Source organism: Chiloscyllium plagiosum, chromosome 7, assembly GCF_004010195.1.
Source record: "Chiloscyllium plagiosum isolate BGI_BamShark_2017 chromosome 7, ASM401019v2, whole genome shotgun sequence".
In the NCBI taxonomy this organism is placed as follows: Eukaryota; Metazoa; Chordata; class Chondrichthyes; order Orectolobiformes; family Hemiscylliidae; genus Chiloscyllium; species Chiloscyllium plagiosum.
The window spans coordinates 59670254-59689269 of record NC_057716.1 but is presented as its reverse complement, the minus strand read 5'-3'; the positions used below and the strand labels follow the sequence as shown (position 1 = coordinate 59689269).

Sequence of the window (19016 nt, the reverse complement as noted above, 5' to 3'; positions counted from 1 at the left end):
CATTTCCAACGCCCCTCCCCCAAGTCCCTCCTCCCTACCTTTTATCTTAGCCTGCTGGACACACTTTCCTCATTCCTGAAGAAGGGCTCATGCCCGAAACGTCGATTCTCCTGCTCCTTGGATGTTGCTTGACCTGCTGCGCTTTTCCAGCAACACATTTTCAGCATTTTAATTCCATGCCTGTTTCAAGACATTTGAATTTTCTTCTCTCCTGACTCAGTTGTATGTCCCAAGCGCATTTCCTCCCCTTTCCAAACACCAGCAGCAATAGCAGCAGCAGGGCCAGTACAGGCTTATGAGTTGGTTTTCATCGAGCCTCTCAGCAGCTTAGAATACCTCTTGAGGCTGGCATCTGAATGGGCAGCACAGTGGCTCAATGGTTAACACTGTTGCCTCACAGCACCAGGGACTCTTGTTCAATTCCATTGTTGAATGGCTATGCAAACTCTGCACAGGTATTCTCCCTTTGTCTACATGAGTTTTCTCTGGATGCTGCAGTTTCCTCCCACAGGCCAAAAATGTCAGGTTGGGTGGCTATTCGGAGAGTCAGTGTAGGCTGACTAGCTTGCTTCCATATTGTAGGAATTCTTTGATTCTATCAATTTAGCCCTTTTAAATTCTGTGGATGCTTGTCTCTTGCCATCACATCATTTGTGCATATTGAAAGTGAAGATATAACATATTCTAATGATGTAATATGTCTATACCAAATCCAGCAAGATCATCCTTTCTGGTGTGGAAATATAGGTTGTGTCCCTTGATCCAAAATATGGAGTTCAGCTCTTTTATCCATTGTTTTTTTCCGTCTATAGAAGCTATACAGAGTTCATGAGCCATAACTGCAGGAAGTAGCTTTGAATTCAAATACACAATCTTCACATGCTTTTCAGTCATTAATGCTAGTGTGGCAAATTGATGGCTGATAGTGGCTTCACACCCTCCCAGATGTATGGCGTAGACGAGTAGGCTAAGGTTCCATGTCTCTTTGAGAAAGTATAGAGAGAAGGCATGAGAGTGAGGGAATACGAAGAGAGGGGGAAGGGTGGTAGATGTTGAGGTGGTGAAGTGGTTCACTTGATAGTTGGGGTAGGGGCAGGGTGCAGGGTATTATTTGTAGTATGGTTGCTCAGGAAGATAAGTAGTTTTCTTCTGAAGTTTCCAAGTAAGCAGGTTGAAACCTTCTGAAGTCACTGCCTCCTAACTCCAATTTTGGAGACTTTTAAGAAGTGTTTCAGATTCTGGGTAATTGCTCATTAGCAGTTTAAATATCTGATGCAATTCCATTATCCATGCACTTAGAATTTTGAGGGAATCTAATTATATCTCATGGTCATTCAGACCATCTGAGACTGGGAGGTCTGAGCATAATCTTCAAGGAGGTACCCAACAGCTATTACTTCTATATTGGTACTCCAACTAAGTACCACAGGAGATCCAATTAGAGGGACCTATGTTCTAGAGCATTGGCAGCCCCAGCAGAAGAGGTGGCCTCTACTGAAGCAGATAATGGACCTCAAAATGTTGCCTTCTAAAAATTTAAAAATAAGCAATAGCTACAGTACAGTTTGTTCATGGCCACTGGTGTGGTGACACATTCCTGGAACTCAATAATCGAGGAATTGAGAGAAACCATCAATAACCCCTCCTGCTTTTAGAAATTACTTCCAGGTACCTGCAAGACTTAGGTCTTGGCAAGAGATTGATTCAACATTGGAAAGATTCCTATCAGGAACTTAATTCTGACTGATCACATATGCAGTTTTGTTGACTACTTGCTGCTACTGCGTCAGTCCCACCTAGAGTAATACAGCTCAGGTGTGGGGAACATATTCTTTTCAAGTATTTTTTCTAATGTCACCTGTTATGATAGCTCATGGTATTATTTGACTCCTTGGATTCATGTATGGATGAATCTATATAGCAGAATTTTAGTTTTTCACTTCAATGGAGATTGGATTTTGTTTCAAAAGATGGTCAAAGATATTTTGAATACAATTCAAAACAGCATTTCCCAGAAGTCACGTGATTTTATGTAAATGACCACCAAGCCACCTGGAGCAATAATCATTCCATTGTTGCTGTTTTGAGTTTTAGGGCCACCACACACAGAGTGCGAAGTATCCCATGTGAGCAAAGGGGCGAGACTTGGAAGAGCAGAGCTGCTATTAGTAGACTCCAAGGAGAGAGGTCTGGAAAAGCCCTGAGTTGCTTACATGACAGTGTCAAAGAACAGTGAAATTCACAGAGAGGTCACAGCACAGAAACAAATAAGTGGATATTTTAAGTGTGGCCTACAAAAAGTCTGCAGTCGTGAATAGAGTGGGTTCTTTCTTGATTGTATGTTTTTTTGAGATATGTCTCTTGATTAAACTGAAAATATAAGCCATGACTGGGAGTAGTATTTTGTAGAGGAGTAAGACTCTGTTATTTTCTGGGTCTGTAGATTGTACAGGATCAAAAATGGCCTTTAGTAGAGTGATATGCTCTTCTTGTCGGATTTGGGAGTTTAAGGAGAGTTTATGGGTTACTGCGAATTGTATCTGCAATAAATGCCATTGGTTGCGAATCCTATCATACCAAATGGATCAGTTGGAGAGACAGTTAGAGACAATGAAGAATTTACAAGAGCAAGGGGATGTGAGAGATGGCAGTTATAGGAAGGGGGAAAAGTCGCAGATGCAGTCACATAGATGGATTAACTCCAGGAAAGGTAAGAGAGGTAGGCAGTTATTGCAGGAGTCTTCTGTGGCTATCCCCATTTCAAACAAGTATACTGTTTTGGAAAATGTAGGGGCTGATGAATTCTCAGGGGAATGTAGCATGAACAGCCAAGTTTCTGGTATTGAGACTGGCTCTAATGCAATGAGGGGTATGTTGGGTTCCAAGAGATCAATTGTGTTAGGGGACTCTAGTCCGAGGTACAGACAGACTTTTCTGTAGACAGACGTTTCTGTGACCAGCCGCAGAAAATCAGAATGGTGTGTTGCTTTCCCGGTGCCAGGATCAAGGATGTCTCGGAGAGAGTGCAGAACGTTGTCAAAGGGGAGAGGGGCCAGCAGGAGGTCATTGTCCACATTGGAACCATTGACATAGAAAGGGAAAAGGTTGGGATTCTGAAGGGAGATTACAGAGAGTTGGGCAGGAATTTAAAAAGGAGGTCCTTGAAAGTAGTAATATCTGGATTACTCCTGGTGCTATGAGCTGGTGAGGGCAGGAATGGGAGGATAGAGCAGATGAATGCATGGCTGAGGAGCTGATGTATGAGAAAAGGATTCACATTTATGGATCATTGGAATCTCTTTTGGGTAGAAGTGACCTGTACAAGAAGGATGGATTGCACCTAATTTGAAAGGCGACTAATATACTGGCAGGGAGACTTGCGAGAGCTACTCAGAGGCTTTAAACAAGTAAGGTAGGGGGTGGGACCCAGGGAGATAGTGAGGAAAGAAATCAATCTGTGACTGGTACAGTTGAGAACAGAAGCGAGTCAAACAGTCAGGGCAGGCAGAGACAAAGCAGAGAACAAGGTCGGCCTGATAAATTAAACTGCATTTATTTCAATGCAAGAGGCCTAACAGGGAAGGCCGATGAACTCAGAGCATGGTTAGGAACATGGGACTGGGATATCATAGCAATTACAGAAGCATAGCTCAGGGATGGACAGGACTATCAGCATAATGTTCCAGGATACAAATGCGACAGAAAAGATAGAAAGGGAGGCAAGAGAGGTGAGGAAGTGGCATTTTTGGTAAGGGATAGCATTACAGCTGTGCTGAGGGAGGATATTCCCGGAAATACATCCAGGGAAGTTATTTGGGTGGAACTGAGAAATAAGAAAGGGATGATCACTTTATGGAGATTGTATTATCGATCCCCCAGTAGTCAGAAGGAAATTGAGAAAAAAACTTGTAAGGAGATCTCAGCTATTTTTTAGAATTATAGTTATGGTAGGGGATTTTAAATTTCCAAATATAGACTGGGACTGCCATCGTGTTAAAGGTTTAGATGGAGAGAAATTTGTTAAGACATAGACTGGGACTGCCATAGTGTTAAGGGTTCAGATGGAGAGGAATTTGTTAAGTGTGAATAAGACAATTTTCTGATTCAGTATGTGGATGTACCTATGAGAGAAGATGCAAAACTTGACCTACTCTTGGGAAAAAAGGCAGGGCAGGTGACTGAAGGTGTCAGTGGGGGACCACTTTGGGGCCAGCGACTATAATTCGATTAGATTTAAAACTGAGATGGAAAAGGATAGACCAGATCTAAAAGTTGAAGTTCTAAATTGGAGAAAAGTTAATTTTGACGGTATTAGGCAAGAACTTGCAAAAGCTGATTGGGGGCAGATGTTCGGAGGTAAAGGGATGGCTGGAAAATGGGAAACCTTCAGAAATGAGATAATGAGAGTCCAGAGATACTATATTCCTGTTAGGGTGAAAGGAAAGGCTGGTAAGTATAGGGAATGCTGGATGACTAAAGAAATTGAGGGTTTGGTGAAGAAAAAGAAGGAAGCATACATCAGACATAGACAGGATATAGAGTCATAGAAATGTACAGCATGGAAACAGACCCTTCGGTCCAGCCCGTCCATGCCGACCAGATCTCCCAACCCAATCTAGTCCCACCTGCCAGCACCTGGCTCCACCACATCCTCTGGCAGCTCATTCCATACTCGTACTACCCTCTGTGTGAAAATGTTGCCCCTTAGCTCTCCCCTCTCACCTTAAACCTATGCCCTCTAGTTCTGAATTCCCCGACCCCAGGGAAAAGACTTTGTCTATGCCCCTCATAATTTTGTTGACCTCTATAAGGTCACCCCTCAGCCTCCGACACTCCAAGGAAAATATCCCCAGCTTGTTCAGCCTCTCCCTATGGCTCAGATCCTCCAACCCTGGCAACATCCTTGTAAATCTTTTCTGAACCCTTTCATGTTTCACAACATCTTTCCGATAGGAAGAAGACCAGAATTGCACGCAATATTCCAACAGTGGCCTCACCAATGTCCTGTAAAGCCGCAACATGACCTCCCAACTCCTGTACTCAATACTTTGACCAATAAGTGAATCCTTAGAAGAGTATAAATGCAATAAGAGTATACTTAAGAGGGAAGTCAGGAGGGCAAAAAGGGGACATGAGATAGCTTTGGCAAATAGAATTAAGGAGAATCCAGAGGGTTTTTACAAATACATTAGGGACAGAAGGGTAACTAGGGAGAGAATAGGGCCCCTCAAAGATCAGCAAGGCGGTCTTTGTGTGGAGCCGTAGGAGATGGAGGAGATACTCAACGAATAATTTGTGGAAAAGGACATGGAAGATATAGAGTGTAGGGAAATAGATGGTGACATCTTGAAAAATGTCAATATGATAGAGGAGGAAGTGCTGGATGTCTTGAAACGCACAGAAGTGGATGAATCCCCAGGACCTGATCAGCTGTTCCCTGAAACTGTGTGGGAAGCTAGGGGAAGTGATTGCTGGGCCTCTTGCTGAGATATTTGTATCATCGATAGTCACAGGTGAGGTACCGGAAGATTGGAGATTGGCAAACATGGTGCCACTGTTTAAGAAGGGTGGTAAGGACAAGCCAGGGAACTGTAGACCAGTGAGCCTAATGTCAGTGGTGGGCAAGTTGTTGGAGGGAATCCTGAGGGACAGGATGTACATGTATTTGGAAAGGCAAGGACTGATTAGGGATAGTCAGCATGGCTTTGTGCATAGGAAATCATGTCTCACAAACTTGATTGAGTTTTTTGAAGAAGTAACAAAGAGGATTGACGAGGGCAGCGCGGTAGATGTGATCTATATGGACTTTAGTAAGGCATTTGACAATGTTTCCCATGGGAGACTGGTTAGCAAGGTTAGATCTCACGGAATTCAGGGAGAACCAACTGTTTGAATACAGAACTGGCTGAAAGATTGAAGACAGTGGATAGTGGTGGAGGGTTGTTTTTCAGACTGGGGGCCTGTGACCAGTGGAGTGCCATAAGGATCGGTGCTGGGTCCAATACTTTTCATCGTTTATATAATGATTTGGATGTGAGCATAAGAGGTATAGTTTGTAAGTTTGGAGGTGTAGTGGACAGCGAAGAAGGTTACCTCCGATTATAACGGGTTCTTGATCAGATGGGCTGAGAAGTGGCAGATGGCATTTAATTCAGATAAATGTACGGTGCTGCATTTTGGGAACGCAAATCTTAGCAGTGTTAGAAACAAAATTCAATAAAATTTAGATGGAGACCACCAAAACTGGAAACAAGACAATTTATTACGGACTTGCAAGTACGGGCTACAACTGCACAAAGCGATTGAGCAAATTAGAACTTAGGTTAGTGTACAGTTATACCCTTTGAGCTGAGTGAGGTCATCTCTCCAGACTCCTTATTACCCAATCTCTCTTACTGTGCCAGGCCACTGCCCAGCTGTGCTCCACCCTTATTACTTCCCCCTTCCCCAGGTTGGCAACCTTCCTTTCTGTAAGTGCTGACACATACATTTATTTTGTCGACAGTACATCTAGATTTTGTATCAATTCTGCTGGTACATTCCATCCTCGGACATTTCATTAACTTGTATCATTTTGTGTAGCTCTAGCATTTCAGTTATCTCAGCTTTTTGCTGAAAGCATAATTATACAAAAAAAAACTTTTTGTTATAGTAATTACACACCGAAGTTAGTATTTAATTAACCACAATTATACACTGAAAAGTCCCTAAATACCTGCATGGTTAATAGTTCTCTTGCTGTACCCCTTTTCTGTATGCTTTTTCTATATCTGCAAAAACAACACTTTACCCCATTTCTAACAGCAGGACTTATTCACTGAATGGTAAGGTCCTGGGAAGTGTTGCTGAACAAAGAGATCTTGGAGTGCAGGTTCATAGCTCCTTGAAAGTGGAGTCGCAGGTAGATAGGATAGTGAAGAAAACGTTTGGTAGGCTTTCCTTTATTGGTCAATGTATTGAGTACAGGAATTGGGAGGTCATGTTGTGGCTTACAGGACATTGATTGGACCACTGATGGAATATTGCAAGTTCAGGTCTCCTTGCTATCAGAAAGATGTTGTAAACTTGAAAGAGTTCAGAAAAGATTTGCAAGGATGTTGGTAGGGTTGGAGGATTTGAGCTATCAGGAGAGGCTGAACAGGCTGGGGCTGTTTTTGCTGGAGCATCGGAGACTGAGGGTTGACTTTACAGAGGTTTATATAATCATGAGGGGTATGGATAGGATAAATAGACAAAGTCTTTTCCCTGGGGTTGGGGAGTCCAGAACTAGATGGCATAGTTTTAGGATGAGAGGGGAAAGATATAAAAGAGACCCAAGAGGCAACTATGCAGAGGGTGGTACGTGTATGGAATGAGCTACCAGAGGATGTGGTGGAGGCTGGTACAATTGCAACATTTAAAAGGCATTTGGATGGGTATATGAATAGAGGAAGGGGTTGGACCAAAGGGTCTGTTTCCGTGCTGTACATCTCTATGACTCTATGACTCTGAGAAGACGACCAGAAGAAAGCTCCAGAAGCAGACAGCTCTGGGATATCAGACAAGAAGATTATCCCACAAGACTGCTGAAGACATCAATTTAGGGAACCAAATTAAGAATTATTGAGCTAAGTTAGCAAATTGTCTTAAAAGATCGCTGGGAGAATTGTAGAAATTAATTTTAAAAAAAGAATCTAATGAATGTGTAGCAATTTGCTATACGGAAACCAATTTAGATGTGCCAGCTGAGCAAGAAGCTTTAGCATGGTGGTGACTGTCAGCTGAATTCGAGTACTGCCTGTAAGGGTATTCCTGGGATGAATGGGATTAATCATTTCCTTCTGATATTATAGTGAGATTGTTCTACTTTTGTATCATAAACATTTATATTCTTTTTGTTTAAGTTACATTGTGTACACATTTCCAGTGATTGACCTACTTGTAAATAAAAATAAAACTTCAGTCTTTAAGGTAAGTTTCACACTCGGATCTGACTTGTCTAGTCAGCTGGAATCATCTACCATGACTCCACAAGGCTAAAATTCTACTCCGTGTCAATTTTGGCTCAGTAACTGTACTCTTGCTTGAAACAGATGTTTGTGATTTTGAGCCCCATTCCCGAACATTGAGCTCATAATCTCACTACAGATCAATACAATACTGAGGAGTGTCTGCACTGTTGAAGAAACTGGCTTTCAGATAAGATATTCATCTTTCTCCAGTAAACAAATGTAAAAAACAATCCTCAGGATGTTGTTTCAAGAAGAGTATGGAAGTTTGCCTGATGTCTTTGCCAAAATCTATACCTTAAGCAATATTATTAAAACTGACTATGCTCACAAGTTCATTTGATGTCTGTGACATATGTGTGCAAATTGATTGCTGCATTATTTTGTTGCATTACAACAGTATCAATCATGTACACTGAGATGTCCTGATATTAACATAGGAGCTTCATTCAATGCAATTCATTCTTTCGAAACTATATTTCATATGACCACTTGCATATTATACAAAATACTGTTTATTTGGCAAAACTATGTCACGGGGTTTAATCAAATCCCTGTAAATGTCCTGAGTTTGTAGGAACACTCTGAGAAGTTGGTTATCAGCTTTGTATGCTAATTTCCCACTATCTTTGAAGGTCTCAGACCATGCTAATAGAATATGCAAGAACTCTTTGACCTTGGGTCTGCTAGTTCCAAGTGAGACTGATTCCCAAAGAATGTCTGCCAGAGATGGGCTTGCACTAGCATGCATGTAGAACTGGACCACTTCCTCAGTCTCCCAAATCAGAATAACTGAGTGCAGGTGTGCTAAATGGACAGTTTCAAGCCTTGAAAGAGGTGACAGTGACAAATGAAACAAGGCTCCTTTTAAACTGTTGGACTACACTTCAAATTCTTAATGACAAAATTGATGTGAAACAGCATTATGCAAACTGCAATTGATTTGTAAAATCTTTTTAAAAAATGCCTCCCTACACCTGGTAAATAGCTTCTGGAAACCTGATTCTTTTGAGTGAATGCTCACCTCAGATATTCAAGTTGGTGTCATGTGAATCACCTAACAAATTAAGTATTCTTCAAATGAGACCAGTTTAGTTTTTAAAATAAAACCTTTCTGCCTGTAAGAATTCTTTGTAAGAAAATACATGATAGCAATAATATCACCTGGAAGGTGCAATACAGAGTGCCATCCACTACAACTCTTCTGTTTCTTGTTTCTATGCAGTTTCATGATCCACAGAAGTCTTGTTCTGGTCATACCACCTTTATGTAGAAAACTGGAAGTAAATAAGGATATTGCCCTTCATATTGAGCTCGCTGTAGGTTCATTTGCTTTCATGTTGGACAGTTGAATCTTTAATGTTCCGGCTTCCCACGTTGGTGGAAAAACTAACAGAACTTTAACTAATGTTGTACATTTGATAGGTATTTGAAATGAAGAATAAAATAATAACAGTTTATTCAAATAAATTCTCATTCTATTTTGCAGAAGTTCATACTGTACTTGGAAACTCACGTGGGATGCCGTGTGCTCTTCCATTTAAATATAATAATAAGTGGTACCATGAATGTACTAATGAAGGGAGAGAAGATAAACTCTTTTGGTGTGCAACCACCAGCAATTACGATGTTGATGAAACATGGGGATTTTGTCCAAATTTGGGTAAGAGTTTAAGCCAGCTGTGTACCATTACTAGTTTAAAATTTCTAACTCCAGCAATTAGTGGTTTCCATTCTGTTTTTTTTTACAGATCCCGGGTGTGATCTGCTTTGGGAAAAAGATCCTTTTTCACCAACATGCTACCAGTATAATCTTCTGGCTCTTCATTCTTGGAATGAGGCCCATGCTTCATGTCAGGCACAAGGAGGAGACTTGCTGTCTATCAGAGATCCTAAGGAGCAGGAGTACATCGTCAGTGAGTTTTTATAAATAAGGACTGCCCTTATTTTTAAGCCTGAGGCAACTGCAAATTTATCACAGTCACCCATTTTATAAAATTTATAAAATTGATTTTGATTTATGTGGACAAAGCATAAACTTGATGTAAAGTTCCAGCACCAGACTAGCTGTCACTCGCCTCAAATGAAATCAAATTTATAGCAGCAGCTTAAAAAAAATTAATGCTAGTGTTGATATAAATATGTACATTGATAAAACAGATTTTCATATTCAAATGACCACAATTTTATCATGCTAACATTTAATATGAATGCTGCAGAATTAACTAATTCTTAGTGTATCTCCTGGATGAGCATGTTACACTATCTAATATGCTTTTCTCCCAAAAGTAGCATGATTTTGGATTGTCAATGAAAATATTTATTTCTGATAAATATCACCATCATGGGAGCCTTGCAGATAATTTTGAATGAACAAAGGTGGCTCAAATGACTCACCTCATTCATTTCAACAGCATTTATAGGACAGTGAATGTCTGTTTAATGCTGTTATTCAATTTAGAAAATCTAACTAAATTTTGAAAGCACCACGATATCACAAGTGTTTGTTGACACTTGGACTTGGAAAGATATAAAGTAGATAAGTTCCTCATTCGTTCTTACTTTATTGAATTTTGGAATCAAACAATGGCTGATTGAAGCAGACTGGAATGAAAAACAAAAGGGAGCAAAGAAAAATAGATCCAATGAGGATGAGATGGATTCTGACACCTTATCATTTAGCTATGTGGAATGGATGGAACATTAGCATGAAGGTGAGTGACAGGAGTGGTAAGTATGGAACACAGATTGCTGCACTGGTGATGGAACAAATAACCTAATGGATTTCAAAAAGGAAAGAAGTTTTTGTGAACACATATGATTCATCCACATACTGTATTGTGGTGCTGTGGCTGGCGCATTTATAATCCACAGGATGCACTATAGCGTGTAAATAAGACTTCTATTTTTGGCGGTATCTGAAACATCACCTCAAGGACAAGGTCAGCAGATGCATGGGAACACCATCACCTCAAAGTTGCACACCTTTCTGGCTGGTGTATGCTGAATCAAAAACCTAGAATTCCCTCCTTATTGGATTAGCTTCACCATATGGACTTCAGTGGTTAAAGAGGAAGGTCCCATTCTGTATGGGACAACTGGAGATGTACAATAATTACCAATCTTGACAGCAAACGTCACAAGCTTAATTATTTTAAAACCTACAATTTTGTTTATTAAGCCACAGCCATTTATAAAGTCATTGGATCATAAATTTTTTTGCTGCATGATGCATTTTGGAAATGGTGCACAGATTTATTTTCCAAAATGACATCACCTATATGAAATACATTTGTGACAAATTTGGCTGCTTTTGACATGGTGACACTAGTAGGATTTCTAGCCATGGGGATATCATGGTTGAATAAATGACAACCGATGGCAGTGAGGGGTGAAAAGTCAAGTGGCACATAGTTTGACTAAAGGCTTTTGCTCTATCATACACTGAAAGAATATTCACACTAAATACTGTTGTTCCAATTTGGAGATGTTTTTATTGAGATTGGTAGTAATAAAATGTTGCACTTCAGCCATATGTCAGTTGTATTGGTTGATGAAAATTTCAGCACATAAAGTAGTCTCAGGTTTGCAGATTTGAATGAAAAACAAAAAAAACTTTACTTACATAGCCACATTGGATAGATTTCCCTGAAATAGCATAAGAGCTAAAAATCACTTAAGCTACTCCACTGGGCAATTAAGTGGAATTAATAATTTACTTTTGTAATGTGGGCACCTGTTATAATTCTTCTCCTGCAATTTTCTTCCAGGAAACATAATTTGGTTGAGTTTACTAATGGGATATGTGAAAACAAAAGAAGTGTTAATCCACTAATATGACACAATACTGCATTCACTTAAAATGAAACAGAACTGCAAATGCTGAAAATCTGAAACTAAAACAGAAATGGCTGGAGAAATTAGCAGAATTGACAGTATTTGTAGAGAGAAAACAAATTAATAATTAGTCTAGTGACCTTTCTTCAGACCTGCAGACTTTCTGCTGTAATTTCTGTTTTTTAAAGCATTGATTTAGCTTGTTGCATATTTTTGCTTGCTTAATTTGTGTTTCTCTATGCTATTAAATCTGGCACTGAAGAGATAGATATCTTAAAATCTACTTGTGTGAAATTTCATATTGCTGCAAACATTTGTTACAGAACGTTTACAAAATGTTGGAATTCTGGCATGGATCGGCCTTAATCATTTGGATGAAGTTGCTGGGTGGCAGTGGTCAGATGGAGAACCTTTGAGCTTTGTGAATTGGGACACAGGTATTTGGAAAGCTCTTTTGACTGGTGTTAGCATTAAGTGTTCGAGTTCCCCACAATTCTTATTCAATTTTAACAAATTGATACATTCTTGATTGGGTTTTAGATTGATTTGTTCCATAACTACAATCTGCAATCATGAAGGATTTTGGAGGGAAGGTGCTAAAATCCATAATCGCATCACCACCACCACGTGTGCATGCATGCACAGACATATCCTCACATATGCGCACACATGCATGCACAATACACAGACACATGCAGGTGCATACCTCCATTTTAAATTGAATTTCTCAGTAATCAAATTATGGACAGTGTTTGCTTTAGATATTGGGATGGCACAGTGGCTCAGTGGTTAGTACTGCTGCCTCACAGCACCAGGGACCCAGGTCTGATTCCACCCTCGGGTGTTCTCCCTGTTTCTGCGTAGATTACCTGTGGCTGCTTCGATTTCCTCCCACAGTCCAAAGATGTGCAGGTTAGGAGGATTGGCCATACTAAATTGCTCATAATGTCCAGGGTTGTGCAGGTGAGAAGCATTAGCTGTGGGAAAATGCAAGGGTAGGGTAGGGGATGGGTTTGAGTTGATGTTGTTTGGAGGGTCGGTTGACATAATGTGACAACCCCACCCTTGGCTTTTGTGAACTGTAACAAACAACTTCCATCCAATCTCTCTATTTCGTCAGACTGCACAAATGGTCTAAAACTGAAATGCCTTTAATATCAAAAACAGTAGGAAACAATGTGAAGAGCATTCCCTAATTTGAACCTGCCCAAACTTTTCAATATTATGTTCTACAGATCAGCCTCAGGGCTCATTACTGGGAACATTCCATTGTGGGTCACTAAGTTCTAAGTTTGATTACCGTTGGAGTAGTGCTGTGTGTGAGACAGCTCTGCCTTACATTTGTGAAAAAGTGATCAACTCTACAAAAAAAGTGGAACCCTTTGGTAAGTTAGGATTTTTATGAATTATCTTCTCATTTCTATTACTAGTTTGTAGAAAGTATCATTACAGAACGTTAGAAAGAATGTCATGGCCTTCAAACATTTAATTCAGTGCATGTGTGAATTTACAGAAAGAATACTGTTAATGTTTGACCTCTCAAGGTCTTCATAATCATGGCTAATCCTTCCGTAATCGACTGTTTGTGTGTATGCACTACTAAGAGAAAGTGCTAATCAGTCCAGAAATAGGAATTTCTGTAATGACTGCAGTTTTTATTTTTCATAAATTTCAAATGCAAAGATAAATTATATCTTTGACATGGTTGCCCTGGCTGGGACCAGCCATTGCAGGACAACAGAATTTCAACTTATGATCTTCCTGCTCCGTCAGCTTTGTGTGAAATTGCATAGTCCACTTAGCCTGCAAGTCATAAACAAAACGAAAGCTGAAAAATCAGTCAATGCATTTGCTATTTTTAATGTTCATTCTTGGCATGTGTGTGAGGAAATACTTGCATACCAATTCTGGTTGTTTTATGGACATTTCAAAGACGGGAGACTTTTGTAAGCCACACTTCTCTCCCAGTTGGTATTTTACCACAGTATAGCAGGTTTATTGATTTTTTTTTTACTAATGTGAATGCACAAATTGCTACATTAATGGAATTCACTTGGGTAATTTGTTACAATGGGATATGTAATTTGTACTATCTATTTCTACCAATTAATCCTACAGTATGCTATTATCTTGAAGGAGGTTTGAGAGGGGTTTTAAAAAGAAATTCAAACTTCTAGTTATTAACTGAAAGAATAATTCCACAATATTTCACATTTTAAGTGAAACAATTTAAACAGAATCGAACAAAGTTGTGTATCATAACAATTTCTCTCGTAAACCCTTATTGCTTAAGCCACTGTTCTATTTCATTACCACCCAAGATTTCCTCTATATGTTTCTATGACCATGCAGTTTCCTTCACTATGCCCAAGTCAAAACCCAAATGGACCAAAACTTAGGTATTCACTTTAATTTGCTTCTGTTTCCCAGTCTGGTACTCACACCTCCGGAGCTCCCTCTTTTTGTGAGGATCACACTGCTGATCATTTCATAAAATTTACAAAGAAGATCCATCCATTCTTTTCTTTTGTAGCTAGCTTTTGCATTCCAAGCATGGATCCATTTGTAATGCTTGCTCAGTGAGTCCAGCTGAGGGTACCTGAACTCTAATGACCTCTTCACTGCTTGTTCTGGATGCCAATGTGTGCTGCCTCTTTACCTTCCAAGCTGATTTACTTTCCACAAGCAAGTATTCAGATAAACGCAAACTCATTTTGCCCATCAGGTTCACTAATCTCCTTTTCAGGAAGGAAATCTGACATCCTTACCTAGTCTGGCCTACATGTCAAGCCCACAACAATGTGGTTGACTCTTAACTACCCTCTGGGCAATTAGACGTGGGCAATAAATGCTGGCCCTGACCAGTGACACCCGCATCCCGTAAATGGAAAAAAGAAAAGTTGTAGATCCATATTGGCTTATTTTTATGGGCCAGAGGCTTTTCCGTTAAGAGTTTTTCTTGGAGACTTGTTCTGGAGCTAATAAAAATACAATAGTTAACATTGCAGACCCATTCCGACTAAGCTGTGTTACAGTTCCGTACATTGTGATCAGTGTCGGCATGCCAATTGTGGCGTTGATTTACGATTCCACATTTAGAGGCCTGTACAGCCAGGAAGAACATCAGAGCTGATCAGGAGGTGCTTGAATGTTGCCTATCTCGCTTACATTGACTTTGGAGAAGGTAACAGAATAGTTTTGCTAAATCCAGTCACATGATCGTAGTGGCTGTCTTTGTTGGGCTGATCATTGTGTTTTAAAAAGTCTCTAAACGTTTATATGTTAACAATGGTTTTTACTCTTTGTGACATAATTAACTTTAAATCCCAACTGAAAAGTATCTGGATGCTTTAAAAAGTTAAATAAAACAAAGAACTGTGAATGCTGGAAATCTGAAAGAAAAACAGAATTGCTGAGCGTTACTGGACTCCACCAGACCTGCTGAATTTCTCCAGCCATTTCTGTTTCTGTTTTAAGGATTTCTTTGTTTACCCATTGCTTTCCAACATTTATTTGAATTAGATCCATTTGAATAAATTAAGCTCTTCATGGAGCTAACTATAGACATCTCTCCTCAATCATGACTGAAAAAGACATTACCCATTCTTTAGTGTTTTTTACACTTCTGACTGATCTTAAGTCAGCACAGGATATCTTTGAATTACATTTAGTTCAGATTTTCCTGAAAAAAGGCACATTTTGTCTTGCACTCTTTAAGACATTTTTGCAAGAATGGGAATGCAAAAGAAAAACTAACATGTATACTGCATGAAAGGAGAGTGTTGTCTGGTTAGCAGTGGACCTGATCTGTAGAGGCATTGCCATAGAGAATAAACACGTTAATTCTGATTTGACTGATGACATCAAAGCTTTGTTTGAATTTTCAACCTGGCAGGTTAATTCTGCCTGAGAAATGATCCAGCAAATGACTGACATATATGTTGGGGACACCTGTGTTGTGCATGCGCATGTCTTTTTTCTGGGCCCTGTTTATTCATGTAATTTCCAAGTGCACCACACTTAGTCCAGTTTGATAATCTTGAATTGGTTGTCGGCATAATTGCTTGCACATTCCGGATGTTCAAAGTTTGAAGGCATGCCTGGTACATAGGAAGGTGATTGTGATTGTTGGAAGTCAGCATCTGCAGTCCTCACTTTCTCCTAATTGTTGGAGGTCAATCATCAGTTACAGAACATCTTTGCTATAGTACCTCAGGGTAGTGTCATAGGCCCAAACAAGTTCACCTGCTTCATAAATGACCTTCCCTTCATCATAGGGTCAGAAGTGGGAATGTTCACTGATAATTATGCAATGTTCAGCACCATTCAACACCTCCAGATACTAAAGCAGTCCATGCTCACATGCAACAAGATCTAGACAATATCCAGGCTAGGGCTGACGAGAGGCAAGTAACGTGTGTAACACAAATGTGAGGCAGTGACAATCTCCAATAAGAGGCAATCTAATCACTGACCTTTTGACATTCAATGTTGTTATCATTACTGAATCCCCTGCCATCAGCATCCTTGGGGTCACCATTGACTAGAAACTCAACTGGAATCTTCATACAAACACACTGGCTACAGGAGCAGGTCAGAGGCTAGGAATTCTGCAGTGAGTAATTCACCTCCTGACTCCCCAGAGCCTGTCCACCATCTAGGATGCACAAGTCAGGAGTGTGATGGAATTCTCCCCACTTGCACGGATGGGTTCAGCTCCATCAACACTCAAGAAGCTTGACGCCATCTAGGACAAAGCAACCTGCTTGATTGGCACTACGTCCACTCACTTGACTACCAACGCTCAGCAGCAGCAGTGTGTACTATTTGCAAGATGCACTGCAGAAATTCCCCACAGATCCTTCGACAGCATCTTCCAAACCCACAACCACTTCCATCTAGAACAAAGGTAGCAGATACATGGGAACATCACCGTCCTGACTTGGAAATATCTCACCGTTCCTTCACTGTTGGGGGTTAAATTCCTGGATTTCTCTCCCTAGGCGCATTGTGGATCTACCTACAGCACGGATGCTACAGTGGTTAAGGAAAGTTATCAAGGGCAGCAGGGGGCATCAATACATGCTGGCCAGACAGTAATTCCCAGGTCCCACAAATGAGTATACAAAAGTTGACCAATTGCAGAACGACATCTAATGTTAGACAATGTGTTGTGAGAGTTTTGCAAGCATGGGCTAGTTAGATATAGTAAGTAACCTGTTTGTTGCAAACAGCCAAAAGAACATGCTGTTGATACAACAGACCAGTGCATTCTCCATGGCAAAGCCTTGACTAATGAGTGTTTGCTTGCTAACAAATCAGCGCTTTCCTCTCACAGTATGGTAAGTAATGTTGGCTTTCCCTGAAATTTGTATTCTTGTGTATTGTCCTTATGAATGCAGGGAAGAAACCTCAACAAAAGTGTGCCTTCCTTCAGTAATACTCAAGTTTAGTTCCCAAATGGCTACCTTTGAGGTTTTGCTTTACCTGCCTTTTCCCCACAGTTTTTGCTAGTCTTTCCATTGAGAAATTACATTGCAACTAAATGTTTTATATTCTGAAAACGTATGAATCACGCTGTGAATATGTAACATGTAATTTCAAGCCCAAAGTATTCGATTGACATTTATTACTCGACCGTGGCTAAATGCTGGAGCTCTTCCTTATGAGTCTGAAGTTTACGCATTTAAATCCCACTTCAGAAATGTGACCACAATATCTTCAAAAACATTACAGTGTAGTTCTGAGGGAGCGCTGTACCCTTGGAGGTGCCAATTTTTACATGAGATTGTAAACTGAGCCCTCATCTTTCTTTAGGTGAACAGTGCAATGAAATCTTTCACATTTCAAAGAAAAGCATAGCAGTTCTCTTCCAGTGTCCTGGCTAATGCTTCAACCAAAACCTAAAGTCTGAATATTCTTACACAATTTATTGCCACAGTTCCACAGTTACAACATTGACAACACACCACTAAGTGCTGAGCTAGTTGTAAAATACTTTTGGAATTCAGTTGATTGTAATGCTTTTCTTTTGCTCTTGTTATCAATATCAGAATTCTGGCAGTATAGGACCACATACTGCGAATCTGGCTGGCTTTCCTACAATGGATTTTGCTACAAAATGCATAAAGAAGATTTGAGCTGGAAAGATGCCCTGATGTCATGCCGCCTAAATGGAAGTGAACTTATTAGTATTCACTCATTAGCAGATGTGGCTGTTCTGATCAACCAGTTTAAAAATGGTGAGTATATAGTCATTGGATAAAATTTAATATAGCCCAGGAGAGTTGGAACTACAGTAAAAAAGTTTTACTAATATTGAGTGGGAGGCTGCGTATCAGAACTCAGGGCTTAGTTATATGGGCCACAGCTAAATGCTGGATACTATTAAGATTATTCTTCTGTCCAAAATGAATGACCTCTTACTGTAACGTTTCAATAGCTTAATGGCAGTGCTAATGGGTTCCACAATAAGATGATCAAAATATCTCAAAAAGATCATTTATGTCAAATTAGTATGCCTCAAATTGGAGTTAAACAATGCTTTACACACTTAGTCTTCAATCACCTTGGACAGGTTATCAGATCCTGGACCATTCCAAGGTAGGAGAAAGTGAGGTCTGCAGATGCTGGAGATCAGAGCTGAAAATGTGTTGTGGAAAAGCGCAGCAAGTCAGGCAGCATCCAGGGAACAGGAGAATCGACGTTTCCCACTTCCTCCAAATGAAAGGAGTAGCCATGGGCACCAGCATGGACCCCAGCTATGCCTGCCTCTTCGTAGGATATGTGGAACAATCCATCTTCCACAACTACACTGGCCACACCCCCCACCTTTTCCTCCGCTACATCGATGACTGTATCGGCGCCACCTCGTGCTCCCACGAGGAGGTTGAACAGTTCATCCACTTCACCAACACCTTCCACCCTGACCTCAAATTCACCTGGACAGTCTCAGATTCCTCCCTCCCCTTCCTTGACCTTTCTATTTCTATCTCAGGCGACCGAATCAACACGGACATCTACTACAAACCAACCGACTCCCACAGCTACCTGGACTACACCTCCCCCCATCCTGCCCCCTGTAAAAACGCCAACCCATTCTCCCAATTCCTTCGACTCCGCCGCATCTGCTCCCAGGAGGACCAGTACAAAATACGTACAACACAGATGGCCCCCTTCTTCAAGGACCGC

At 40.4% G+C, this 19016-nt stretch overlaps 1 protein-coding gene across 1 annotated transcript in view; it reads left to right on the top strand.

Annotated features, from left to right (window-relative positions):
- pla2r1 (phospholipase A2 receptor 1) overlaps positions 1-19016 on the top strand; it is a 155619-nt gene that overhangs the window by 49936 nt on the left and 86667 nt on the right. The window contains exons 3-7 of the mRNA XM_043693844.1: positions 9478-9651; positions 9740-9904; positions 12149-12262; positions 13061-13210; positions 17879-18067. Coding sequence (XP_043549779.1) covers positions 9478-9651; positions 9740-9904; positions 12149-12262; positions 13061-13210; positions 17879-18067 — 792 coding nt within the window. The remainder of the gene's footprint in view (positions 1-9477; positions 9652-9739; positions 9905-12148; positions 12263-13060; positions 13211-17878; positions 18068-19016) is intronic.